Consider the following 24663-nt stretch of genomic DNA (forward strand, 5'->3'; position numbering starts at 1 on the left):
CCAGAGCAGCATATTGATGATTGTGTTTGCGCCGGAACGAATCAACAGAAACAAAAGAAGCCGTGATTGATCCCACCACAGCTTTGTTGATCTGCCCTCCCCTGCTGCGCATGTGGCCAAACATTCCGCAGGGGTGCCGGAGGGCTTGCCCTGGGGCCCACAGCCCTTGCCCTGTGCTGCGCATGCGGCTTGTCCGGGCACACGCGTCGCACTCTCTCTCGCCCTCGCTCTCGCCCTCGCCCTCGCCCTCGCCCTCGCTGCCTGCTGCTCTCTTGGCGTTGTCGCCCTCCTGCTGTTGTCCCTGGCCAAGCCCGCCGTCCAGCGTTCCCCCAGCATCTGGATTTCGAGCAGAGGGCCCAGCCGCATCGAGCGATCCCGCTGTGTCTTTGGCCCTGCGCTACTTTTCCTTCGGGCATCGAGTCTCATTTCTTCGGCTTCGACCTCGGTTGCAACCATGGTTATAGCCAAGCTTGCGGCTATCGAGCAGGATATGGATGTCTGTCGCTGCAAAGGACAGTTCCGCCTACTTCGGGATCTCGCCGTAAAATATCGGCGCAAGTACTATCCGAATGGCTCGGCTCGGGAATACATTATGCTCGCAGATGCTCTGATGAATCTGCTCTTTCAGAGTCAGGCTCCGGACTCAACCCCTTATGATTGCGACTTTGCGTTGACACCTGTTTGGAGCATGAGGCTCGCTCCGAAGCAGACCGACGACATTGCCAACACCCTCCAGCAAATCAAAGCCGCAGACGGAGAATACTACAAGGTATTCAGATGTGTTGTCAACAAGACCATTGGTGGTCTGCTGTGCGAACAACTGGCGCTGCTTGTTCCTGGATGTTCCCTGTCCCCAAGACTGCCCCCTTTTCCCTTTGTCCTTTCTCTGGCTTATTCCAATAAGCCATATGCTTCAAAATTAGATACTCCGAATGCACTGGCGAACGGTGGCTAAAACGCCTGCCTCTGCCAAAAAACGTAGCCCAGCTGAGCTATATGTCGTTGTCAGTGCTAACAATCCGGCAATACGTACGCTTTGCGTTTCCCTGTAGCAAGCGCAAATACTACTAGCTCGACTCGATATTGTTCACGGCAGCCCCGATGCCGCGCTGGCGAAGCTTAGGGCAGTCCTTAATGCCGAAACGCACTCGAGCCCCACCGAATATGGCGAGTCTGCGAAAATCGTGGCCGTCATGGGTTGGACTCTTCAAGGAGTCGCGCTGGAGCTCAAGGGCGAGCTCAATCTGGCCATTCAGTCCTACGAATGCGCCGCGAAGCATTTGCAAGTCAAGTACTCGGTCCCGGCTGCTTCTGCCAAGACAGCCGGACGAATGATCGAGCCCGATGAATGTCAGTGGACCTACTGGCTGGAGGAAACGCTGTTCAGACAAACATGCCTGCTGATGAAACTCGGGTAAGCCGTTGCTTGCTCTATCATGTTACCGAGTGATTTTAAGATAGCCTACGAGCGGGTGCCTACGACCACGACAGTTAGGCTTTTCAACTATCCAGCAGGCATCACAGTTTCTATAGGGCAGCCCCGTCTGCGAGACACACGGCGACGCTAACTTGACACACCGTGTTCGTGCGAATTCAGCGACAGATCAACGGTGCATATCCCCATCCGGACATACGTGACCACGCTCGCCTCCACCTCAAACAGCTTCCAAACCGCCAGGAAGACGAAGGTGTATCGATGGTATCTCAAGATGATGCTCAGTGCACCGCTGACGGCAACAGGAAGCCCAAACCTGTCTGCGTCACGGTTGAATGCCGCTGGGGATCGCTCGACGGCTGATTTGCAGACGTACGCAAATCCGTTTTCTGGGATTCCAAGCCTCGCCTTCCCATGTGCCGACTTGCCCTTAGGGATACAATCAGAGTTTCGCAGCTGCTTGACAGCCTACGAGGGACTACTTGCGCAGCTCATCCGGTTCCCTCGCGGAGAAGACATGTCGCCTGAAGAGCAGGAGCGTATTCAGCGATACCACGAATGCATGGACTGGATTGTGATGAGTGAGATGTCACTTCCATCTCGCCAGGCTCAGTCCGTATCGCGCGCAGAGGAGTGCGGCGAGATCATTGACAGTCACTATCGACTGCTAGAGGTAAGCGATGTCAGACAGCTGGGTCGATATTGGCTGATCGACCACGTGCGCGATCCATCGCCAAAGAAAGAGTGATACGGCCCCAGTGTTCCAACTTTGCGACAACCAGTGACACAAAGTTTGCTCATTTCTAAAGCTTTGCTAATGCTGACCACCGTTGCGCCCAAATTGCTTGGACTTTCCTAGATCCTTTACCAAGGAGCCAAGCACACTTTCGAATCACTGAGAATTCTTCGATACATTGTCCATGCTTTTGCGTCGCTTATTGTCAACTTTCCTGATGTTATCCCCAAACATGAGTATGAGGTAAGCATGCGAAGACTCTGTCGGTTGACCAAGTCGGTCATGTACGCCGTGGATCCTAACCGACGACTGCGGCTCACCAGGAAGCGGAATGGGCTGTTGCTGCTTATCTGGAACTGTACAATCGAAAACTCGATGATGCGATCCAGGCCGGCCAGAAGGCCCATCGAGATGAAGTCGTCGAGCAGCGGCGACTCTCGCAAATGAGTGCCCATGGGGCTGGTCGACCTGGTCCCGATCCCGTCCACTCCGCGCCAACAAGCGGCAATGACGCTTCACAGCCATCAGCCGCACATGGTCACATGCATAGCCGCGATAGTTTAGTCGTCCGTATTCCTTGTCTGGAGAATGAGGGGATAGTCGACACGATCGGCGTCTTGATTTCCGGGGTGCGGATCATCCTTTCGAACCTGAACGGCGACGAACAGAAGGTAGGTGTGGCCGACGCTCCCGATGTTTATTTTTTATATCTCCTACCTCGATTCAAAGCGGCTGATAGAGTGCGCGATCACACAATGTGGGCTTCGATATAATCAGGCTCGAAAGGCTGTAGACTACATGGAGCAAGCACTCGAGCTTTTGAAGGTGCATGGCGCCACCCTCGCAAACTTTGATCCTGTTCTCGTCAAGGTGGAGCAGTACCTGGGGATTACCTATGGTGAAATGGCGCTGGAGGGTACAGTATACTCCACTTCGTCTCAACGATGAGAGCCAGCTGCTTCTCCGATAGCGCAAGTTCACCCCCTCATCCGCCGCGCTGGACTAGCGAGTGACTTGTCTGCTCTACCGCCTCAACTCAGTGTCGGACTCGGAGCTTCGTGGCCGCTGTCAAGAAAAATCGATCGAGCATCTGAGCTGCGCAGTCCAACTCAATCCAGAGCAGTGGGAAACGCGATATCAGCTGGCACTAGCATACGCCGAACTTGGCGAGGTAGGGTACCGGCGCCGAAATTGTCTGACGTTGGTTGATATGGGTTGCTGTGGCGTGATACGGGTTGATCCTTGTCGTTACGGATCGACGCTGCCTTACGCGCGCTGGATTTTGGCGGGATACGTTGAATTGCTCTGGGATACGGGTGATCAAGATTGCTTCCCCAGATTTGTCGACAGCATCTGCTTTCACTCACATATCTCATGTTAAATTACTTCCCAGTCCGACCTATCGATCGAGCATCTGCAAATCGCCTTGACACTAAATCCAACCCACGCCTCCTCCTGGAATCTACTGGCACTTGTCCTGAGCTCCAAGAAAAACTACCTTGCAAGTTTGAGAATTTGCGAAACCGGATGGCGACAGTGCATCAACTCGCTCGCCACCAGATTGGGTACTCCGCCAGAGGCCATCGATGGATCCGGCGAGCTTCCGTTACTCTGGGACTGTGTTTCTCCTTTCGAAAAAGAGTCTTTGATGAAGTGAGTGATTTGTCCCGGTATTCCCAGCTCCCCTCCCTTGTATTGACAGCCTTGGATATTGGGGTAGCGCCGGCTGGTTGCAATGGCATTCGCTTAGCGACTCTCGCTTACCCTTGATATCCTGTCTACTTAGCCTCAAGATCACCCAGACATTCCTGCAGATTGGAAAATACGGGCCCAAGTCGGGCTTAGAGATGGTCCAGGGACTTCTGACCCTCTATCGCAAGCTGTTTGGCAATCCTCTCAGCTACCGAGCCGAAGATCTCGGCAAACCGTACACGGCTGTTGTTGAGAGTGGTACAAACTCAAATGTGGCAGAGAGTGCTCGCATGCCCAACAGCGATCCCCTCGGTCGCCAGAGTGTCGAGTTTCTTGGACACGGGAACGTGTATGTGAGCAACAGTACCGGTGGTAGGTCTCTGTTAATGCGGGCCTTATCGATCAGCCTAGAGCATACCAGTTGCGTAGACACCTCAGCGGAAACCTCTGACAAGCCGATATGCCACCTTCCTTGCACCTGTGCCAGACGGCCCCCGATCCAACACAATGGCTCAAAAGTCGCCGCATTCACGCGCTCCTACGGCTGTTTCGACGTTGTCGACCACCTTCCATCGCACATCGCCGACACAGCATCAGTCATTTTATCGGTTCAAGGTCTTTGAGCAGCAGATCTCACTCTGGCTCCTTGTGTCTGCCCTCTACCGCGAGGTCCAGCAATACGACAATGCGCGTGGCGCTGTTGCTGAAGCCGAGAAAGTCGCCGAGGTGCTCGTCAAGATCGAAAACAAGGTACGCAACGGGCCCTCAGCCCGATCCAAGGCCGAGATTATAGCAAGCCTCTCCAAGCCAAACACCGATAGCCTTGGGGTCTCGGGCAGATCAACTCTTGGAGGATTTCAAAAACGGAGCACCCAGGCCGGGGACTCAAGCGCGTCTGTGGCTGCGGGGAGCCCAGCAACAGCCACAGCATCCGTTGTCAGTGTTGTTGGTCTGTTGCAGTTTAACATGGACTCGACCAACCCCGTCCCAAAATGGGGTTTAACAGATGCTAACATCAAAAGAATCCTTGCCGATATCACCTTTGAGGTTGGTATCTCTCGTGCGGTTACTACCGAGGCCGCAATCGCCGAATGATGTCGTATGTGTTCAGGCTGGTCGCTTCCTGAGCTTCATCAAGCTCAGTTCACACCATCGCCCATCCAGATATATGGGCGCCGCTGAGCGTGGCATCGACGGAGCAACTGGAGTCCGGATCCCTGAGCAACCAATCTATTCTGACGCTCCCCTCCCCTCTAGTCGCTTGTGGTGGAATATGCCGAATACAAAGGCAAGCACCAGCCGGCACCCGGAGGCAAGTATGACAAGTATATGTCGCCGGCAATGAAAGTCGAGGCCGCCCATCAAGTGACCCGGCTCAAGGTCTCTCCGTCGTCGGCATCCATTGCCAGCACCGTCCCAACAACATCGCCCACTAATGCATCCAGCGTTGGTGAGCTCACTGGGGCCGATGGCTACAGCACACAGAGCGGACATAGTCTCAGTGCCGGCAGTCCCGCAAACGTCATTCTGCTGAATCAAGCCGACCGCAACGAGCAGATCCAGACAAGCAAGCTAGAGGCACTGCTGGCCGACTTCCAGGCAAACAGCTATTTGGATGAACATCACATGGCCACACACTATTACCTCGGCCTGTTGTACCTTGAGACAGACAACCTGGCCTTTGCCGAGCACCAGTTTCTGCGCGTCGTCAAGCATTCCAAAGGTCGTGGAGGGTCGGGCGGACAGCCCGGGATGGCCTCCAACTACTCGGGGGTTTCAAGCGTCTGGAGCCACGAGAGCTGGCGCCAACTGGGAAAGATTTTCAACCTGACCCAAAGGCACCAAAAGGCTCGAGAGTTTATCTTGTATGCCGCTCGCCTTGAGCGAGCGTGCCCGATCCGAGGGTTCGAATGCCTCTCCCGAATCGACAACTAGAGACGATCCAATAAAAAACGGGACACCCGGACTTTGGTCATTGGTGTATGTTATTACTCAAAGCATCGCGCACTGGTCATGGCCGTTCCGTGATGTGCTTCTGGATCTGAATCAAAGACGCTTTCTCGCTCAGATGGCTCCCGCGAGCGAAAGACATCACCCAGGAGACGGCGATTCAAGCGACTCGATCTCCAGGTGTGCTCACAATGCCGGGGAGCCAAGCGACTCGAGAAGGCCGAGTATCTTGATGTCGATACACCATGGAGCTGTCCGGAGGGTCGAGCGAATGCACCACATAGAGTGATTGCCAACCAGGACGGGAAACAATCTCATGGCTTGCTCACTGGAGCCTACGGATCAGCAGACTTGTGTCCCTGGTGCCAGAAAGTGACCGTCCCGTTTTTTTCTGGATAGACTGTCGCAATCGGCAGCAATCTTCTCGCACAGCGAGATCGTGCTCCAAGAGACGTCCGTGTTGCGGTGTGAGAGTATGCTGCATATATTCGACCATTGAGGCGTAGCCTTTGCCTTGCCCCCACGGGGCAGACGGTCATTAGTCATTGCGGGTGATGGATGTGTGGGTGCCTTCCCATCCAAAAAATAGCCTCCCACTCGCTGAAAGGGCTGAAAGGGCTGAAAGGGTCTTTCCGAGTAGACAAACGATCAGACAGCTGACCAGTCGGCGAGCTCACAAATTGGAGTATCCCCTCGTGTGTCTTCAAAGTTGACAGACAGATGGACAGGAAGCGGCAAGGATATCGGTGTCCGATGGCTCTTGGCAGCTCTCTCGTTGGCAACCTTCGGGTGCTGATCGGGGCTACTCTGGAAACCCGCATCGGCGCCAGCAATAGATTCCGATGCCTGTGAGCCACCGTTTTGAATGCGACCGTGGCATCCACGACGCCACAGATCCACGCCAGTCTCGAAATCATCAAGCTCTTGAAGGGTCATGTCGGGGAAGATGATTTTGGTCCAGAGCATGTCAGAGCGACGTCCATGTCCTCCTTCGCCCAGGGGCACGTTCTGTCGCGTAAGGTCGGCCCATGTTTGAAGATTCGAGCCTGTGGGGTGGTCACTGGCTCGGCCACCGTTTGCTGTGTACAACGGGTTTGAGATTCCATGTATCGCCGACAGCGACTGTCCGTCGGTAGATATCAAGCTCGCTTGAGCCGACGGGACCTGGCCTGAAAACAGACCGGCAGAGTTGCATTCGCTCTGCAAACCCGGTAAAGCCCGTGATACCAATTCGAGATCTCTCTGTCGCCGAGACGGACAAAATGCTGTGGGAGATAGATTTGCAGCGCTCGAGGTCGCGAGGAAGATCTCGTCCATGCCGGGGCAATGTGGAACGATTTGGAATATCATCAATGCCAGTCGTCTGAGGGCAAACGTATCTTGGGCGTGGACCAGATTCATCCAGTACTGAATTGGATTGTCGACCGGCGAGGCTGCCGAGTTTGTCACTTCTTTGAAAGACATGCCCGACGGTACACTCAAGACCTCTCCGAGAGCGATAACGGTCGGATGCGCTGTGGCTTCTGAAGGTGTTCTCGCCAGAGACGAACTCAGAGTCGAAAAGGTGCCCAGCCCATTGAAATAGCCGCCGACCTGGGTCTTCAGTGCATTGATCTCGTCGGCAGTGAACCCTTTGATTCGGGCCAGCTCTGCAATCTCGTTCGTGACTTTTGAAAGAGAATACGTCTGGGGCTTGGACAGGACGGCTTGGCGATATCGAGGGCTCAGGAAGAAAGCGGCAGAGTACAGGGGCGATTTGAATACGGACAGGCGGTGCTCCAGACGATCAAGCACCTGCTGCCTGAGTGCCTCGAATTCTCGCTGATCAAAAGACAGTCCTGCGCTCTCGAATCGAATCTCCTTGACGTCCGCGACGGCCTTGAATAGCTGTCCCCAAATATCAGCCAGGGTGAAGCGAAGGCGGCTTTCGGAGTGCATGCTACACACATACTCAGACTGCAACGACTCGATAGAACGAATGATGGGCGCGACAAGATGCGCTGCAGCTGAGGATGTATCAAAGTGGGACTCGTTCTTCAATATGCAAGCAACCGGGCTCGGACAGCCTGTAGCTGATGAGTCCGTGTCATTGGAGAGTTGGTTGGCCAAGCTCTGAAATGCTGGGCGGCACTGCAAGGCAGACAGCAACAACGGAGATTTTGAAAGGAATCTTGATGATGAGTTCGAGACAGCTCGGAGAAAGGGAGGGTGGCCAGACGTTGCAGAGTTTGACGCAGCGGATGTACCATTTACTTTGAAAAGACTTTCAGCGGGGTCGGAGCTGATGGGCGTGTCCGGCATTGGTGAGACGAGTGCTGCAAAATTGCTTTGCGAACCCATTTGGCCTGATGTGGATGGATAGGCACACGCTGGAGAAGAGCTCTCCAATCGCGATGTAATAGAAAGCCATGATGGCGGCGTGTGTTCCGGATGGTTGAGGAAAAAGTCATTGAGCTTTGCGGACCAATATCGAGAGGAGGCAAAGAACTTGAGCAAGACCTGATTCTTGCGCAAGACGGAAGCAAAGGGTTCGGTAGAGAGAATGCTCCTGAGGGCATCGCCCATAACATGGAGAGGCGAGTCGACCAGAAGGCACGTTGGGTACTTTGAGCAAAACTGGAGGACCAAATCCGATACAACGATACGCTCGTGAGAGTGTTCTGTGAAAGAGCTGGCCGCTGGAAGTGGAAGCACCAGCGCCGATATTTGCAGTGGATTGATGCCAAGAGCAGCCAGACAGGACTCTATCTCTGCGATTAGACGGGTAGCTGAATGCTCAAGCGGAAGGAGCTCGAGCGTCTTGATGTGGATCTGGCAAAAGGGCTCATTCCGAGCAAGGGCAACGGCGTAGTAGTGCACGCCCGAGGGATCGACCCAAGGATCGAGTGAAAGTGTCAAAAAGCGCTCTTGAGCAAGCAGCACCGCAGCCCGGCTTTGACAGCCGCGAAGCTTTTCCCGCAAGTGATCGGAGGAGAGCAACGGCGAATCCGATATTGCTGCCGCCAGCGGCAAAGTAGATCCCTTCATATGCAGGGCCTGGAAATCTTGGAAATAAGGGTTATCCAATAGCTGCAACCCGAGGCGATTTGAGGCCAAAGCCTTCAGCAAGTACGAGTGACTCAGAGCTTGATGGTCCGGGGCTGGTAGGGCCGTTGGTGCGCGTGGTGGAAGTAGATGGGGGTGGATCGCCGAAGGTTGTGGAGTCGGTGCTTGACTGAAAGACGGAATAAAAGCGTGCGCTGAAGGTGAGGAAAGGTTGGGCAGCGCAAACGAGGTTGATTGAAATTGTGGCAGGGCATAGGCCGATTGCAAGGCAAACGGAAGTGCGTGTGGCTGCTGGGCGGCTGGATGGGCAAGATAGGGATGGGCGTACGCCAGGCCGGCAGAGGGCAGGGCTGGCGATGGATACAGGGAGGTGTGTGAGGCTACAAAAGAGACCGGCTGCGAAACGGTCGTGTGTGGAGAGTACAGCACAGGCTTTGGAGCCGACACCTTAGGCCTCTTTGCCTTCCTGGAGGATGGTGTACGATATCCCCCGCTTGCTGATCCAAGGTCGTCGGGCGAGGAGGGCGACGATGGCGGCGACGTGGAGGTGGCAGGAGCTGCATTTTTCTGTAGATATAATTGCTTCGAGACAGGATCGATCGCCAGACACTTCTCCGAGATATGAAAATAGAGAGACTCGGGTTTGCCCGAAAGGACAGTGGAGCAAAAGGTGCATTTTGCTCTGCGGCGGTGCGAGCGGGGGTCGACCTTGTCTGTGCAGGAAAAGAACAGCCATCGTGGGGAATGAAAGCGTGTGGGCTCGACCCAAACGAGCGAGGAGGCTGGATCGGGGGAATCTGCCGATGACGGTGCAGAGGGCAAGACATCAAGAAGGCCCGGATCGAGATCAGAGGCTGTGCCTGGTCTGGATGATCGCGGCGGGTTCATGAGAGCGGCCTTGATCGAAAGGCAAAGAGCAGCAAGGCAGAAAACAGCGGAACGGAAACGGAGAGACAGGTGCGATCGAGATGGCCTGAATTCACAGCCGACGTATTCTGTGGCCTCTGCAGCGTGTGGGGAAGTGCTGTTGGAGACCAGGAGGTATCTGCAGGAGCCGAACACCTTCGCGGGATCGTTGGCTGGGGCCCACAAGCCGATCAAGGGCAAGGCTGGCGGGCTCGGGCGACGACGCGGGCGCCCGCCACACCCTCGCCGAGCGGCTCGAGTGCGGCTGGCCACACAGTGGCTGCTTCGTGGCTGCTTCGTGGCTGCTCGCTCTCAGACAGCGAGGACGCTCTCGCGAGAGTGCCCTTCTCGTCCAAATTTTTTCTGGCTGCTGTTCTCCCCCCATCATCATACAGCTTTGCGCTGCCCACCCCAGCAAGCGCCGTGCCATCGCTTCCGCAAACGCCCTGACGCTGCGACTCGCCCGGTCCGAAAGCAGCCCAGCCAGCAATCTGAAAAAACCCCCAATATCTCAACTCGCATCGTGCTTCTAGAGACCCCGGCGGGCCATATCTGTTGATCTGGCGTCCACAACAATAAGCTGCCGCCCCGTTTGCAGTCGAGATCGCCTCCTCACGAACCCGTGCTGACCCGCCCGTGCAAGGTATATCCCGAGCCCTTGATCGGTGGCCGGACCCACGCTGTGATGCTGTCGTTTGGATTCTCGCCCAGGCTAACCCCATAGTGTCCAACGTATCTCGACTCGTCCGCCTGCTTGTCCGTCGGCAGGACCAGCCCAAAGCCACACCAAATCGCATCATCATCGATCACCAGCGTCCGGCAAATGTCTTCTCTTGGAGTCACCCAACCGATCTCCCTTGCTTATCCAACAGCAGAGGATCAGCATTCGACCACACTCTTGGTGGAGACCCTGAAGAATCTGGGCCAGTATGAATCCGAACAGGAAGCCCAGCATCGGTATGCCGCAGCAACACAAGATTTTTGAATAAGCTGTTGCCCCATGCAAGCAGCACAATGCCGCCCGTCGATTATTCCGTACTGTCTTCATTGCTCTTCCGCCGCTGCATTAATCGGGATGACACCTGCACAGCTCGCCTCTGACCAGCGATGTACGCGATTATACCGTCTCACTTGATCTGCCGCTCAGCGAGGTTGTCCTTGGGAAACTCAATATTTTGTTCAAAGAGTTCATCAAGAAGACAATGTTGAAAAAGAACATGTCCGAGTCGATGGCGAATGAAGTGGGCGGCAAGATCTTCACTTTCGGATCGTTTCGGCTCGGTGTTCACGGAAAAGGTGTGCCACTATCCCCCCCTCTCTCGAAGCATGCAACACACCACTATCTTCTCCTGAAACATGGATGCAAGCCTTGCTTCAAAGCATGAAAATGCCCGGTGCTGGGTCTTGTCTTTTTTGCAAAGTCCCTCTCGGCCATCCGCCTTACAAAGCCAATTTCTCATCCTTCGGAACCACGATCCTACTTGACATCCGATGCAGGCGCTGATATCGATACGCTCTGTGTGGCTCCAAAACATATTCAACGGGAGGAGTTCTTTGAGGATATGTACGAGATGCTCAAGGCGCACCCCGAAGTGACGGAGCTAACGGTAACAGCCTCCTCTCTCACTGTATGACCGGCAGCGCTTCGTGTAAGGGATGGTCGACACTTACACAATTTATCTGGACCACAAATCGATAGCGTGTCCAAGATGCCTATGTTCCAGTCGTCACCTTCGTCTTTGATGGGATTCAAATCGATTTACTATTCGCGCGCCTTGCGCTTAGCCGTGTCGAGGATGACCTTGATCTCTCCAACGATAATCTTTTGCGAAATCTAGACGAACGATGTGTCCGCAGCCTAAACGGTAATATCGTTTTAGACGATGCCAACAGCCCCAGTGATTGCTCCCGAGTGAGCAGGACGCTCGATCGCGATCTGTCATCTGGCATCTGCCTAATCCTCGCGACCCCTCAAATCCTATGCGGGCAAACCCGTCTTTCCAGGCTCGCGCGTAACTGACGAAATTCTGAGGCTGGTTCCCAACATTGAAAACTTCCGTACCGCGCTCCGATGCATCAAGCTCTGGGCAAAGCGCAAGGCCATCTATTCCAACGTTATGGGTTTTTTTGGAGGAGTTGCTTGGGCTATGGTGGTGGCACGTGTTTGCCAGCTCTATCCCAATGCCGCAGCCTCAGTTATTGTTGCCAAGTTCTTCCGGATCATGCATCAATGGTAAGCACGATCGATTCATTTAGCCGCTTCCATTCCCATTTGAGCCCGCTAACCGCATTTCGATGACGCCGTATAGGAAATGGCCCCAGCCCGTTTTGCTAAAGCCTATTAGCGACGGCCCATTAAATGTACGAGTCTGGAACCCGAAACTCTACCCCCAGGATAAAGCGCACAGAATGCCTGTCATCACCCCAGCGTATCCTTCGATGTGCTCAACCCACAACGTGATGAGCTCAACTCAGCGAATTATGACCCGGGAATTTGAGCTTGCAGCAGAGATTGTCGACAAGATCAATCACAAGAATGGTGTCTGGAACGACCTCTTTGCCAAACATCAATTTTTCTACACCTACCGACATTACCTCCAAATAGTGGTGACCTCGGACGACCCGGAAACGCAATTGACTTGGTATTGGCTTTGTAATCCTTGATTTTCATCAGAGTTCTTCATCTTTTCTCATGTGGAAATCGCAGGCTAAGCGATGCAGTGTTGCATATTTGCAAAACTTGCAAGCCAGCTGTGGCCACATCACCCGTTGAACGAGTGTCGGACGGGATGGGATAAGCAGCCATGCGATGTTCCCACGCTGTCTTACACAGCGCATACTCCGCTCTCCGTCCCCTATGGCCCATCGTTTGTGCTTCCACTGTCGCGAGCGCTGAAAGACGAGTCGCTTTTCTACTTGTCATTCATTCCTCTATAGCTCCGATCGCTTTGAAATCGGCACTTTTATCTTTGGCCGCTTCAGTCATTTTACCTTCACCGCTTAATTCCCTGCAGGTCTGGATTGGTTGAGTCGAAAATCCGCCAGCTCAACTCCAAGCTTGAGCTTGCTGAAGGCATCAAGATTGCCCACCCGTTCATCAAAGGCTTCGAACGACAAGCATATTATACATCCAAAGAAGAGCGTGATCAACTTGTGCATGGCAAAGTACTTGAGCGAACGCCGGAAGAACAAGCCGAGTTGATCAACAGACATAAGCAACAGCAAGAGAAGACTGACCAACAAGTTGAGCAAAGGGTTTCTGTGCTACACTCGACGCTGTTTTACATGGGGCTTGGGGTCATGGGAAAGGAGGAAGCTAGCTCCGCCGTGGGGAAAGGTACGGCAGCAGGCGGAGTACGGAGAATCGACGTCTCATATCCCACCTCCGAGTTCTGTAAGATGGTCCGGAGCTGGGATAGATTTTCAAAGGAACACATGGCTATCACGATCCAGCCTCTGAAAGCGTAAGTATTGTGATTGGCAGCAGCGGATCTGGGGCTTGATTCGATACTGTAGCGTGAGGTAAGATCGACTCAAACGAGGAAAGCAAACTGACCGAAGCATCTCATACCCACATATTCATTGGCTGTCCAAACACAACAGCTCTCAGCTTCCATCAGACGTCTTTGAAGAAGGAGAGCTTCCCGCCAAGCTCATCAAAAAACGGACCAAGGTACGCCTGCCCATTTCGAATGATCCGGATATGACCGGATCGAGGCAATAGTATGACCTCTCAGATCGGAGCGGTGCGCGCCCGAGCGGCGAGGTTTTAGACTATCGGGCAAGTGGTCATGAGCAATCGACGTTTGGTAACGTTCTAACAGATGGCTCTGTTTTCTGCAATTCTTGCTGCCATTCGAACGACATCGCTCGGTATGGCCCATGTTTGGCAATCGCCTGGGCCTGTCTTCTAGACCCATAATGCGCTTGAAAATCCACCCAAGAAACTCAAGACGGAGGACGGCTCGAACTACTGCGATCCAACAGTCGATGCCACTTCAGCCGCCGATGCTAATGGCACGCGAGGCGGATCCAAAGACCATTCGCGCGAGAGCAAGTCTGTGGATACTGGCAATACAGCTGCGTCCTCAAACGTGTCGGAGAGCGACAGGTATTGGCCTCGACAATGCGCTCTAACGAGCTCCGTGAAGCTTGCGGTCCCACAGAGTCATCGTTGACGATCATTAATGTCTGAATGTACTTTTGCCGCCAGATCTGAGCCCGGAGCACTGGCTCCGAAGAGCTACTCAAGGGTAGCTGCTGAAGGAATTGTCTCGAACGGCGCACACTTCACGATGGCTTCAAATGCGGCGCAGCCGACTGAGTCGTCCGGAGGCCCTGCTCAAAATGTCGCCACCAAGCCCGCTGGCTCCGGGTCGACAATACCGAACGGCTCGTCTCGACCGGCCCAAACATACGCGGCCGTTTCCCAAACAGCCCAAAGTAGTCCTTTGAACCAGATAGTCAACGCGAAGCGGTCTTTGCCTGAAATCAAGGTGAAGCTTGGCACCAGCAAAGGCGGTGCTGGCAGCACAAGCAGCGCATCGGGACGAGCAAACTAGATGGATATGTCGCATCCCCATATGGGATCCATGACCCATACATCGAAATGTCTCAGGAAATCGAAGGAACACGGACACGGTAGCGCTATGGGATCGCTGCCTTGTAGGACGGGAGTTAGGGTGCGCGATAAGCAAGAGAAACGGATGGCTTTGTCGATCACTTGTTGATATTAACTGGAAGCGGACGGAGGGTAAGTTCACACAGGACGCCCTTTTGTATTCAGATAATAAAAAGCAAGCTCTTGGGCCCGATTGGATCTGTCTTTGGGTGGCACGGACATATACCAGTGGGGAGAATGAGCCGGAGAGCCAGGAGTCAAATCGGCAAAACTGATAGATCAACGGGAGGCCCACCCAGATGACAGACCTTCGAGATCGATATCCAGGGCTGAGTGATGCTGCGGGCAAAGTTGGAACAGTTGCAAAGTGCAAGGATCAAGCACGATGCGACGGAGAGAGCGATGCAGATGGCCAGAGTGTCGGAGTGGTTAGAGTGTCAGAGTGTCGGAGTGGTCGGGCCGAGCCACACCAGCAACAGCCAGCAACAGCCAGCAACAGCCAGCAAAGCCGCTGCGACTCTGAATGCGGACACTGGGCCGGCGGGTGGCTGGTGGGCTGACTACAATCTGGAGGCGACATGGACAGATGGGCGACAGATGGGCGACAGATGGCTGACAGGCGGCTGACAGATGATAGACAACCCGCCCAGATTAGCCTGGTCATATATGCGTATTGGTGTAATTGGATCGAGCCATGATAGTATAGTGGTAGTACATTGCGTTGTGGCCGCACCGACCCTGGTTCGATTCCAGGTCATGGCATTGTCTTTTTGCTCTGCTCTGTTCTGCCGTTTCGTCTCTTCGTCCCTTCGTCTCTTCTTCTTTCGGCCTGCATTTGCATTTGCTGTTTCTTGCATCTCCTGCATCTCCTGCATCTCCTGCATCTCCTGCATCTCCTGCACGATCGGCATGATTTGTACTGCTTGAGTCTTCGCCGCCCTGCTCTCTCCACCTGCTTGCACTCCACTCACCGTCACTCCACCACTCGTCGCCAGTCCGCAATATCCCGCATCTACTCCACCAAAGCCACCAGCATTCGTCTGCCCATATCAAGTCCGCCGATATCGATACTCCGTGGCCACTTGTCCTGTGTTTCCAGCTCACCACGGCGCTCACATCGATGCCGCCGATACTTCAGGCACCATCAACTGACATTCCGCACCAATATTGTCAAAGGCCAGACCCGTCCTGCTCCTGCTCCGGCGCTGGCTAGCTGGCTCGCCAACTCTCCCACCATGGTCATCATGCCGGAAGGCCCGAGTATCCGGCTCAATGGTGGACATCTGGGCCGCAGACCAACGAGCATCCGGGAGACAGATTGGTTGCGATCCGGTGTGGGCATGCAGGCAGGGACATCCAGACATCGGACGCAGCAGTGTGGAGATTCTCAACAAGTCGACCAAGACTGAATCGGGAGTGGTGGGAGTGGGAATGGGAGTGGGAATGGGAGTGGGAATGGGAGTGGAGCGTGAGTGGAGCGTGAGTGGTGTGCAAGCAGGTGGAGAGAGCAGGGCGGCGAAGACTCAAGCAGTACAAATCATGCCGATCGTGCAGGAGATGCAGGAGATGCAGGAGATGCAGGAGATGCAGGAGATGCAAGAAACAGCAAATGCAAATGCAGGCCGAAAGAAGAAGAGACGAAGGGACGAAGAGACGAAACGGCAGAACAGAGCAGAGCAAAAAGAGAATGCCATGACCTGGAATCGAACCAGGGTCGGTGCGGCCACAACGCAATGTACTACCACTATACTATCATGGCTCGATCCAATTACACCAATACGCATATATGACCAGGCTAATCTGGGCGGGTTGTCTATCATCTGTCAGCCGCCTGTCAGCCATCTGTCGCCCATCTGTCGCCCATCTGTCCATGTCGCCTCCAGATTGTAGTCAGCCCACCAGCCACCCGCCAGCCCAGTGTCCGCATTCAGAGCCGCAGCGGCTTTGCTGGCTGTTGCTGGCTGTTGCTGGTGTGGCTCGGCCCGACCACTCCGACACTCTGACACTCTAACCACTCCGACACTCTGGCCATCTGCATCGCTCTCTCCGTCGCATCGTGCTTGATCCTTGCACTTTGCAACTGTTCCAACTTTGCCCGCAGCATCACTCAGCCCTGGATATCGATCTCGAAGGTCTGTCATCTGGGTGGGGCCCCTTGATCCATCGATAGAGGCTTTTGCAAGACAATAATGTCGTGGGGGATTCCGAAAGGATATCTCCTATTTCACTGAGATCATGTTTTCAGCACATCCAAAACGAAACAGGGTGCGCTGTATACAGGCTAGGCGGCGTCACAGGCCGAAACTAGCTACGCTCATCATACGATTCGCTCACAGCGCGGCCGGCCATGTCGTCGACCACGATCAGTCCCAGCTTTGCAAGACCTTCCTTGGATGCGCCTGAGTTCTCTCTGCGCTTGCGAATCAAGGCTTCCGGGCTCTCGGACGACCACAGTCGCGACCAGGTCTTGTCCACTTCGGCCTTGACGATCAAAGGACGCTTCATCAGGGTTCCGGTCAACCCTGGGGTAGGATCGGGTTCCGCAGAGACTGCTGCGGGGGGCTTGACGGCTACTTTTTTCGAGGACTTGGCCTGGTAGAGTGCGGCAGGGTTGATTCCAAAAAATCGTCCGATCCAGACCCTGGCAAATCCCTCGCCAAGGCCATAGCATACACCCTGGAAGAAGGGGATGATGACCCAGGTGGCGACATTCGAGGCGTAGGATGTCAAGAGCGAGCTTCCGGATTTGGAGTCATCATGGGCATGATCGTGCCCGCAGCACGAATGTCCATCAGCGTGCTGGTCATCCTGTGGATGGTCGGCCGGGCCGTCGACAGCTTCGATCTGCTGCATCTGGATTGGGGTGTTGGGGGGCGCACTTCCAGCGAGTGGCGAGGCCGCAGCGAGCTGCCCGGCGGCAGCAAGGCCGGCGGAGGGGGCCTGGGTCGAGCTGTGGACGGTCATTTGGATCGTTTGGAGCGCCTGTCCGGGAGGCTTTGTTGCAAGCCCGCAGTTGGTTCTGGTGGATCGAAGCAGAGCGTTTCCGCGAGGCCTGCTTCTGGGCTGATTGGCAAAACGCCCGCGATTGCCCCGTCCAAGCCAGTTGCTGACCAAGCGCTGCAGCCACCAACAGCGTCGTGCCAGCCAATCAGGCCAGCACCCAACGAACCACACGACGGCCGCACTCTGGCTGCAGCCCAGGCCCGGGCTTGCCCTCTTGGCATCTCTGCCGCTGGGCGTGGAAGGCCTTCGGCGATTTTGGATCGATACTGGAGGCCCCCGAACTCGAGCAGCTAATATATCGACATCGTTGCGGCTCGGCAACTCTCTGACTCTGTTGCTCGTGGCTGTGCAGCTCGGGGTGTTGTTGGCAGCATTATCCTGTGAAGCGACCCAAGCCCCGACTGGCACGGTTTCCGGCAGCCGACATGGCCACCCCGGTCCAAAAACAAGACGCCCTCCAAATCATCATCGAATCCAATAAATCAACAAAAAATGATACCAGCGGAACCTCCGAGCAGCCGCGAACAGGCGTAGTCTCATATCGAGCCGTACGCGATCTCGTGGCGAACGATGTCCGGCGCGCCGCCTTTTCGGTCTTCCATGACGCGTTGAGGAATCCGCTGTCGCCCGAAACAAAGACGGGCACTTCCGCTGCGCGGCCAACTCCAATTCATCAGCGACTTGACGAGCAGGACTATCAAGCGACATCGGCACTTCCACCATCCTCCTTTATCAGCTTTATCGACTCGTCGTTTGCCCTCGGGCGCTGGAGTGCCAGCCGGTTTCGACGAATTCTCAATGAGCTTCTGGAGCCCTCTATCAGCCATGTTCCTGCGGAGCCTCTTGGAACATATGCGGAAACCCTAAATATCTGCCTCAAGGCCCAAACGGCAGCAGACGGTGGCGAGGTTGATACACACGCTGACGAGCTGGTTTGGGAACGGTATGCCATTGGCGTTCTTCAGGTCGAGGAACATACGTCGCTTGAACTGGACCCCAACTCCCTGCGTGACGATGCGGTGATGCACTTTACGCAGTCTATCGAAAGCGAACTTGCCGGGCTCTCAAACGAAGCCCTGGTTTCGTTTTTTCGGTACATGACCAAGTTTGAAATGGCCTATGTCATGCTCCATACCATATCTGAGCTCCTCAAATCAAAACTGGGACAAGCCCGACTCCGAGAAGAAGTTTGCATCTTCTTGATTCTCTCGGTCATCCAGCCCGCCCATGACGGAACGTTGCTCGTTGAAATTGGACTATCGCACTTTAAAGATCACGTCTCTTCCGATGCAATCAATTCGTGCCTTGAGTACTGCAGCCATCTCCAACGGAGCGACTGCCAGCAAATCATCCTGGACAGCTGCAAAGAGGGCATCCTTGTCGAGGGAGTCTGTGCAGCACTACTTCCCATCGCCACACTCGGAGCAGATCAATCGCTATCGCTCATGGAGATATTTATATTCGACTTTTTGCAAGAAAGCGATGCGGAACCTTCGGACACCTTGGCGTCGGTAGCAAAGACAGCTTACGAACGACGGTTTTCCAAAGCCGCGCAAATGAGGAGACTCTCGTCGTCGCAAGTTAACGACGTCGTCACCAGCAAGAAAAGTGTGTTCTTGGCTCTCAGCACATACTCATTTATTATTCTGGCTGCCGCCGCTGGCCGTGCTAATCCTTCCACCGTCACCGAGCTCATCAACTTTTTTGAAGACACTTGCAAGGAACACATTGCTGACTATGTCCCAACGACCAACCACGATGAAATCGTCCGCAGCATTTTCAACTACGCTGGCGAGCTCAACTTCACGGGGATTATATGGGCACTCATCGAGGCCAATTGGGTGCCTGCCAGTATCGAAACCTGTTTCAGCAAAGCAATTCAACTCGGCCACCAGAATATGGTGCATTTGTTGCTCGAATCTCTGCTGCTTCCCGATTCCCAGATTATCCCAATGTCCGGCGTTCTTCCTATCATATTCAGACGCAACGAGGCAGTTGGGTTATTGCCGATTGCCGCCACACGCTTTCCGGCCGAGGTAGCCTGGTTTCTGGAACAGCTTTCGTGCTTTCCTATACCTGCGGCGCTGCCTCCCTCAAGAAACCACGATCCAATTGTACGATCGCGGCCAATCCGCGGCCTCAAATTCGGTGCAATGGGAATGTCTACCGCTATTCAGTCATCCTCAAACTCCACGTTATGGTCACGCGTACACATGGGCTCGCAGCTGGGTCGAGGATCCGGCAGCGATGATCTGGAGACCGAAAGCACGATTTGCATGTGCCCTGAGGCCTTGCTGACAGCGGACGCCTTTCATGCCAGCGTTGGGAAGCGCTATTTCAAGGCCAACTCGTTCATTCGGCTTCTGGCCACAGGAGATGAGTCTATCATTCTCCAGCCTGTCATGCGAGCCATGATGGAGTATCATTGGGTCAAAGGATACTTTTGGCTCCGGTTTATCATCCAGTTGATCTTCACGCTCTCGCACATTGGATTTTCGGCATACTTTTTCATCCAAGTCGTCAATTACAACCTTAGTCCCGGGACATCCGAGTACAACTCGATCTTCTATTCATCCTGGGTTGTCCTCTTTGGGTCCTTGTTCTTCCTCTTTCAAGAGTTTCGCGAGTTTCTCGACACACCAGACCGATACATCAGCTCCATGTCAAACGCGGTCGACATCGGAATCCACCTCGTCACCATCATAATCGTGCTACAGTCTGTGTGGCTTCAGCAATCGGTGCCGCCGCTCCTAATGTCGATCGTGCTTGTTCTATATGCCACACGGGTGATGCTGCATCTGCGCATTATTCCCAGTGTGGGACCACTGGTTCGGATATGGGTCAGCGCATCCGTCAACATTCTTCCCATCTTGATTCCAATGGCAGTAGTCATCACAAGCTTTGCGGGCGGATTCTATATCGTTGAGCGAGGGCTATCCAATACCGGTATTCCTCCATCGGTGCATTTCTCTGACGCAGCGACAACATTCCAGAGCGTGATGACTATGGCCTCGTGGGACTATTCGTAAGTTGATTCCACTGGCTTTATTCGTGCTCAGCAGAGGAGCTATATGGCCTTACCCATATTGACGCGAGTACCCAAAGTGGTCTTCTCATCCAATCTAACGCGTACAACCTCCACCTTCGAGTTTCTAGAGTTCTCGAAAACTCATCCAACCCACAAGTATTTACGCTAAGAATGATGTTCCATGTTGTATTTATCATTTTCCTGGCAAGTATATCCATGACTGCCAGCTACGCTCAATGCAATCAGACTTTTGTGTCTAGAGCTGGTTGGTGGCCACATCCAGAAGCCAGAATGCTGCCCTGTGCTTAGTGACGCCGCTGATATTATTAGTCAGTCTATCTTTGCAATCGGGGGCAACACAGGCTTTCTTCTTTTGCGTGCTTCTCTATACTGATTATCTCTGTTGTTTGCGATAACTCACGACTCGCCTAGATCAATGTCATCATTGCCTTGATGACCGTCAACGTTGCAGACATTCACGCCAACACAACGGCCGCTTGGCTGATGGAGATTTCCGATCTCATGGTCGAGTTGGATCTCCTCTGGCCATTCCCTGTTCGATACGAGCTCAGATCGGAGAGCGATAGATATATGGATGAGAAGTTGGAAAGTCAGTCCCGCCGTCCCAGCGAAGTGTCGAATTTTGTTTTTAACAGCAACTCGAAGCCTACATTCCTTGGTCGACTGCTCGAGCTGTGGGCAAAGGTATCTGGATCGCTTCGCAAATCACACGAGCTCATGGCCAAGGACGATCCCCAGACAAAATCTGTCCTTTTGTATACCTGGCCGGCGGAAGAGGTTCGGAAAACGCAGTGGTGGGAAGCCGACATTGCCGACGGCGATCGCAAGCGGCAAAAGAGCAACTCAACCCAGCCTGCCGGTGGAGCTGGGCCGAACTGGACCAGTACCATAGCCAGCGTTTTGGGCGTGCAAGATCGGCAGCAGGCTCGAACTTTGCCTGGGGGTGGACGGGCATCAATTGTCAAGCTTGGAGAAAAATCAGCCCTTCCGCGATGTGACGAAGATGAGGAGGCCTCAGAGGCTATCAATCTAGGATTTATAACAAACGAAGAGCTGGCAACGAGCTCCGAATCGCTTCGAGCGCCATTATTGCACAATGCCAAGTCTACAAACTTTTCGCGCACCGGTACCGTGGACTCTGCGCCGACAAACCAAGGCTCAGGTTTCCCCGCCGCACCCGTCGTCCCTGCTGTTACATTTGGAACAACCCAGCCCCCACCGCAACGTATGGGTCGTCGAATGTCGAGAGCTGCTCTGGATCCTGGAATAATCGATGAGCGGCACATTTCTATAATGTCGTCGATGACAAATCAAAACGACTTTCGAGAACTTGACGCCAATGTCGACAAGCTCAAGAAAGAGTTTGGGAGCCAGCTTAGCGACATCAAGAGTCTCATTTCCGAGCTTGACAAGCAGTTCAAAAGCGAGGCTCGGACTCAAAAGGAGAATGTCAAAATTATGAACGAGCTTTTGGAATTTGAGCGGAAAGATCGGGGCATGGCGTTATCCAAAATCGAAGAGGACGTTCAAAAAATGACCTCGATCATTCTGTCTGCAAAGGAGGACGAGGTAAACTCTGGAAAGCTGTTCAAGGTCTTCGGGAAGCGAGGATCGACCAAAACACCAGCCGATAGCACTGGGTATCCATCGTAGCCGATGGCAACTGTAAAACACTTGGGCGAATATAGTCTCCCTCCCCCGACAAAAGCATCGCACGCTGGCCACGACCATTCTGTGATGCGGTGCTACACTGTCATCCATAGCCTGAGAAAAGTTGCCTCCATATTCAGTGTGTCCAAGAGCACCACCATTCACAGCTGGCAATGCGTCATGGCGTCAAGGCAAGGGCTATGTATCCAGTCCCATATCCTACACCGATAAAGGGGATCGTGAGGGTGTCCCGTTTGCTCATGTGAGAAGTGTACAGCGTTGCCAAAGCGAAATGGGACACCCGTTTTGAGTCCGGGAGGTCGTTGATTTCCGTGCCTGAATACACACCCAATCCATCGCCCACCATGACCAAGGAGCGCTTTCAAGGAGACCGAAGTGGTGATTGCCTTTGGGAATGCCTCCTGGAAGCAAGGGAAGGGATATGCATCCAGTCCACGAAGACTCAGGTTCGCCAAGTACTTTGAGCAATTCATATACCACCAGAGACGTCCAGGTGTGCTCGGTGAACGAGTTCAACACATCCCAGGTGTGCTCGAGGATCTTGATATCGATACACCATGAAACTATCCAGAGAGTCGAGTGGATGCACCCACTCACACATCGAGTGGATGCACCACACTCCCACATCGAGTGGATGCACCACACTCCCACATCGACACATCAATACTAGTCGATTGGCGCCACAGGAGATCGACCGAGTGCATTCAAGACCAGGGCGGGAAACAATCGCATGGCTTGCCCGCTGGAGCCTATGGAAGTTCGGCAGGCTACAGGCCTCTGAAACCAGGAAGTGCCTGTCCCGCTTCTTGATCGATCTACTGTACACTTTATTCAGAAAAAAACGGGACAATATAGCCGTTTCCATGAACAGGTAGTATGTGCTGTGCTTGCGTCAAGCAAAGCCACAAGAAATAAAACAGATCACTTTGGCAGCCTCCGAGTGAAGACCGCCGGTCGCTCTCTGGTCTCCACAATCGACCTGCACACTGTGATCATGTTGCGCGCCGCATTGACGTCGCGATTCCACACTGTCCGGCAGCTGGGATTCTTGCAGCTCCTGACAAAGTGGGAATTCGCAACGCTGGGCGCTTCCAGATCCCTCAGCCGAGAGGGCTTCAGGCAGTTGGAGCACACTTGCGAGGTGTTGAACTCGTTCGTCGAGGCCACCTTGACGCTTCCATGATGGTGATTGGGACGGCGTCGGTGGTGCTCGAATTGCTCAAAGTACCGAGCAAACCGCTGCCTCCGAGGGCTGGATGCATAGCCCTTGCCCTGTCGCCATGACGCATTGCCAAAGGCGATCACCACATCGGTCCGTATTGGGGCGTGCTTCAGGACGGCCTTGCACATCCTGTCGACGGCCACTTGGCGCCTCTTGTGGCCCGTGAATCGATGGTGACGGGCCTTCTTGCCAAGGTGGAAGTCGAGCTGCACTCGCAGCTCCGGTCGCAGGACATGGGTGAGATGGACCTTGAAAGCCTCCGAGGACGACACCTTGGGTGAGGGAGTGGTCGACATCCAGGTCTCGATGTCGAGGCGATACTTCATGATATTGTGCCACTTGGTGTTGGACGTATGGCCACACATTTGCTGGTAGTGGCCATTGGAGAATGAGACCACCTCGTCTTGGTGGCCCGGTGCTTGGATGACCGCCGTGAAGATGGAGCCGACTCCAGGATCGATGCCAATCCAAGTGGTGCGGTTGGGGTCTGGGTCGCCGATGTGGGTCTGGATGCGCTGTTCGGCAGTCGGAGGAGGCTCGATGGTCTCGGTGCGATCGGTTCGACGCAGAAACTTGACGAGACCGATGGTGCATCCAATGCCATCGGTGCTGATCTCGTAGTTGAACAGCTTCTTGTTCACGTCCCGCTCTTGGAAGAGGGAACTACGCAGCTTGAAGCAACTGCGCCAGAGACGATCCTGGTTGTTGACACCGTCCTCACCTTCTTCCTTGAGCATGTCCCTGGTGAGGCCAAGACGATGATCGGTGTCAAGGAGTTCCCAAAGAGTGACCGTGTCAATCTTGACATACTTGGCCCTTGCAGTGCACAGAGGAACCATCGTGCACACGGCCGGAGGAGTGTCAAGAGCGAGCTGCTTGAGGCACCACTTGATCCTGGCGGCCAGCTTGTTGATCTTGGCCTTGGTGGTGCCGAGCTCAGACTTGGCCGTGGTGAACCTCTTGTCGTCGGAGGGAATGCCTTGGGTAGTGAGCTCGTCTAGCTTGACCTGGCGCTGCAGCTCGGTGACTCGGAGGGCGGGCATGTCACAGTCGATCCACTTGTGGACATTGTCGACCATCTTGTCTCGGGCGAGGATTCTCACATGGTGTGAGAGGCGATGGAGGGCCCGGAAGCGGTCCTGGTCGCTGCTGTACCGAAACTCGTCCAGGACGTGGCCAAAGTCTGGATAGAGGAACTCGAGATCGGCCTTGGGTGGAGTCTGCCCTGGTTTCTCGAAGAGCTCAAGACAAGCCTCGATGGCGTCGTGCTTGTGCTTGTTGGCAGGGAAGACGACAGCGCAGAAGCGGCGAAGGAGTCGCCAGTAGGCCAGGT

General features: G+C 54.3%; 5 protein-coding genes and 2 non-coding genes across 7 annotated transcripts; 4 read left to right on the forward strand and 3 right to left on the reverse strand.

The window, feature by feature from the left end:
- The first annotated feature begins 321 nt into the window (after positions 1–321).
- Positions 322–6079, forward strand: BJ171DRAFT_498690 (uncharacterized protein). The gene is made up of 12 exons (XM_053110401.1): positions 322–769; positions 1053–1414; positions 1598–2108; positions 2295–2414; positions 2495–2842; positions 2949–3087; positions 3212–3342; positions 3565–3824; positions 3958–4235; positions 4351–4910; positions 5121–5843; positions 5932–6079. Exons 1-11 carry the CDS (start codon positions 455–457, stop codon positions 5796–5798), a joined length of 3702 nt encoding a protein of 1233 aa, XP_052968184.1. The 5' UTR covers positions 322–454; the 3' UTR covers positions 5799–5843; positions 5932–6079.
- A 134-nt stretch (positions 6080–6213) lies between these two features.
- BJ171DRAFT_498692 (uncharacterized protein) lies at positions 6214–9961 on the reverse strand. Its single transcript, XM_053110402.1, has one exon. It carries the CDS (start codon positions 9744–9746, stop codon positions 6462–6464), a length of 3285 nt encoding a protein of 1094 aa, XP_052968185.1. The 5' UTR covers positions 9747–9961; the 3' UTR covers positions 6214–6461.
- Positions 9962–10338: 377 nt separating this feature from the next.
- BJ171DRAFT_41288 (polymerase) lies at positions 10339–14587 on the forward strand. The gene is made up of 11 exons (XM_053107301.1): positions 10339–10407; positions 10533–10721; positions 10912–11060; positions 11262–11371; positions 11464–11629; positions 11769–11997; positions 12074–12406; positions 12779–13228; positions 13368–13437; positions 13679–13875; positions 13978–14587. The coding sequence occupies exons 2-11, from the start codon at positions 10588–10590 to the stop codon at positions 14324–14326; spliced, it is 2187 nt and encodes a 728-aa protein (XP_052968186.1). The 5' UTR covers positions 10339–10407; positions 10533–10587; the 3' UTR covers positions 14327–14587.
- A 489-nt stretch (positions 14588–15076) lies between these two features.
- BJ171DRAFT_t100 lies at positions 15077–15147 on the forward strand. Its single transcript has one exon. It is a non-coding gene; the product is annotated as a tRNA-His (tRNA).
- A 926-nt stretch (positions 15148–16073) lies between these two features.
- On the reverse strand, positions 16074–16144 carry BJ171DRAFT_t105. The gene has a single exon. It is a non-coding gene; the product is annotated as a tRNA-His (tRNA).
- Positions 16145–16572: 428 nt separating this feature from the next.
- Positions 16573–17474, reverse strand: BJ171DRAFT_498695 (uncharacterized protein; the record flags this gene model as incomplete). Its single annotated transcript, XM_053110403.1, has 1 exon — positions 16573–17474. A coding segment is annotated over exon 1 (656 nt), but the record flags the coding sequence as incomplete, so codon positions are not given.
- Positions 17475–19821: 2347 nt separating this feature from the next.
- Positions 19822–22144, forward strand: BJ171DRAFT_498696 (uncharacterized protein). Its single transcript, XM_053110404.1, has 3 exons — positions 19822–20413; positions 20545–20620; positions 20849–22144. The coding sequence occupies exons 1-3, from the start codon at positions 20049–20051 to the stop codon at positions 22088–22090; spliced, it is 1683 nt and encodes a 560-aa protein (XP_052968188.1). The 5' UTR covers positions 19822–20048; the 3' UTR covers positions 22091–22144.
- The last annotated feature ends 2519 nt before the right edge of the window (positions 22145–24663 follow it).

The sequence above is a fragment of the Polychytrium aggregatum genome (genome assembly GCF_025602895.1).
Source record: "Polychytrium aggregatum strain JEL109 chromosome Unknown BJ171scaffold_12, whole genome shotgun sequence".
NCBI lineage: Eukaryota > Fungi > Chytridiomycota > Chytridiomycetes > Polychytriales > Polychytrium > Polychytrium aggregatum.

Coding starts and splice junctions, on each gene's coding strand:
- BJ171DRAFT_41288 (XM_053107301.1), top strand. CDS start 10,588: ATGTCTTCTCTTGGAGTCACCCAACCGATCTCCCTTGCTTATCCAACA. Junction 12,407..12,778: donor CCGGAAACGCAATTGACTTG/GTATTGGCTTTG, acceptor AATTCCCTGCAG/GTCTGGATTGGTTGAGTCGA. Junction 13,438..13,678: donor TCATCAAAAAACGGACCAAG/GTACGCCTGCCC, acceptor CCTGTCTTCTAG/ACCCATAATGCGCTTGAAAA.
- BJ171DRAFT_498690 (XM_053110401.1), top strand. CDS start 455: ATGGTTATAGCCAAGCTTGCGGCTATCGAGCAGGATATGGATGTCTGT. Junction 2,109..2,294: donor GTCACTATCGACTGCTAGAG/GTAAGCGATGTC, acceptor GGACTTTCCTAG/ATCCTTTACCAAGGAGCCAA. Junction 3,825..3,957: donor GAAAAAGAGTCTTTGATGAA/GTGAGTGATTTG, acceptor CTGTCTACTTAG/CCTCAAGATCACCCAGACAT.
- BJ171DRAFT_498692 (XM_053110402.1), bottom strand. CDS start 9,746: ATGAACCCGCCGCGATCATCCAGACCAGGCACAGCCTCTGATCTCGAT.
- BJ171DRAFT_498696 (XM_053110404.1), top strand. CDS start 20,049: ATGTCAAACGCGGTCGACATCGGAATCCACCTCGTCACCATCATAATC. Junction 20,414..20,544: donor ATGGCCTCGTGGGACTATTC/GTAAGTTGATTC, acceptor TCGAGTTTCTAG/AGTTCTCGAAAACTCATCCA. Junction 20,621..20,848: donor TTGTATTTATCATTTTCCTG/GCAAGTATATCC, acceptor CGACTCGCCTAG/ATCAATGTCATCATTGCCTT.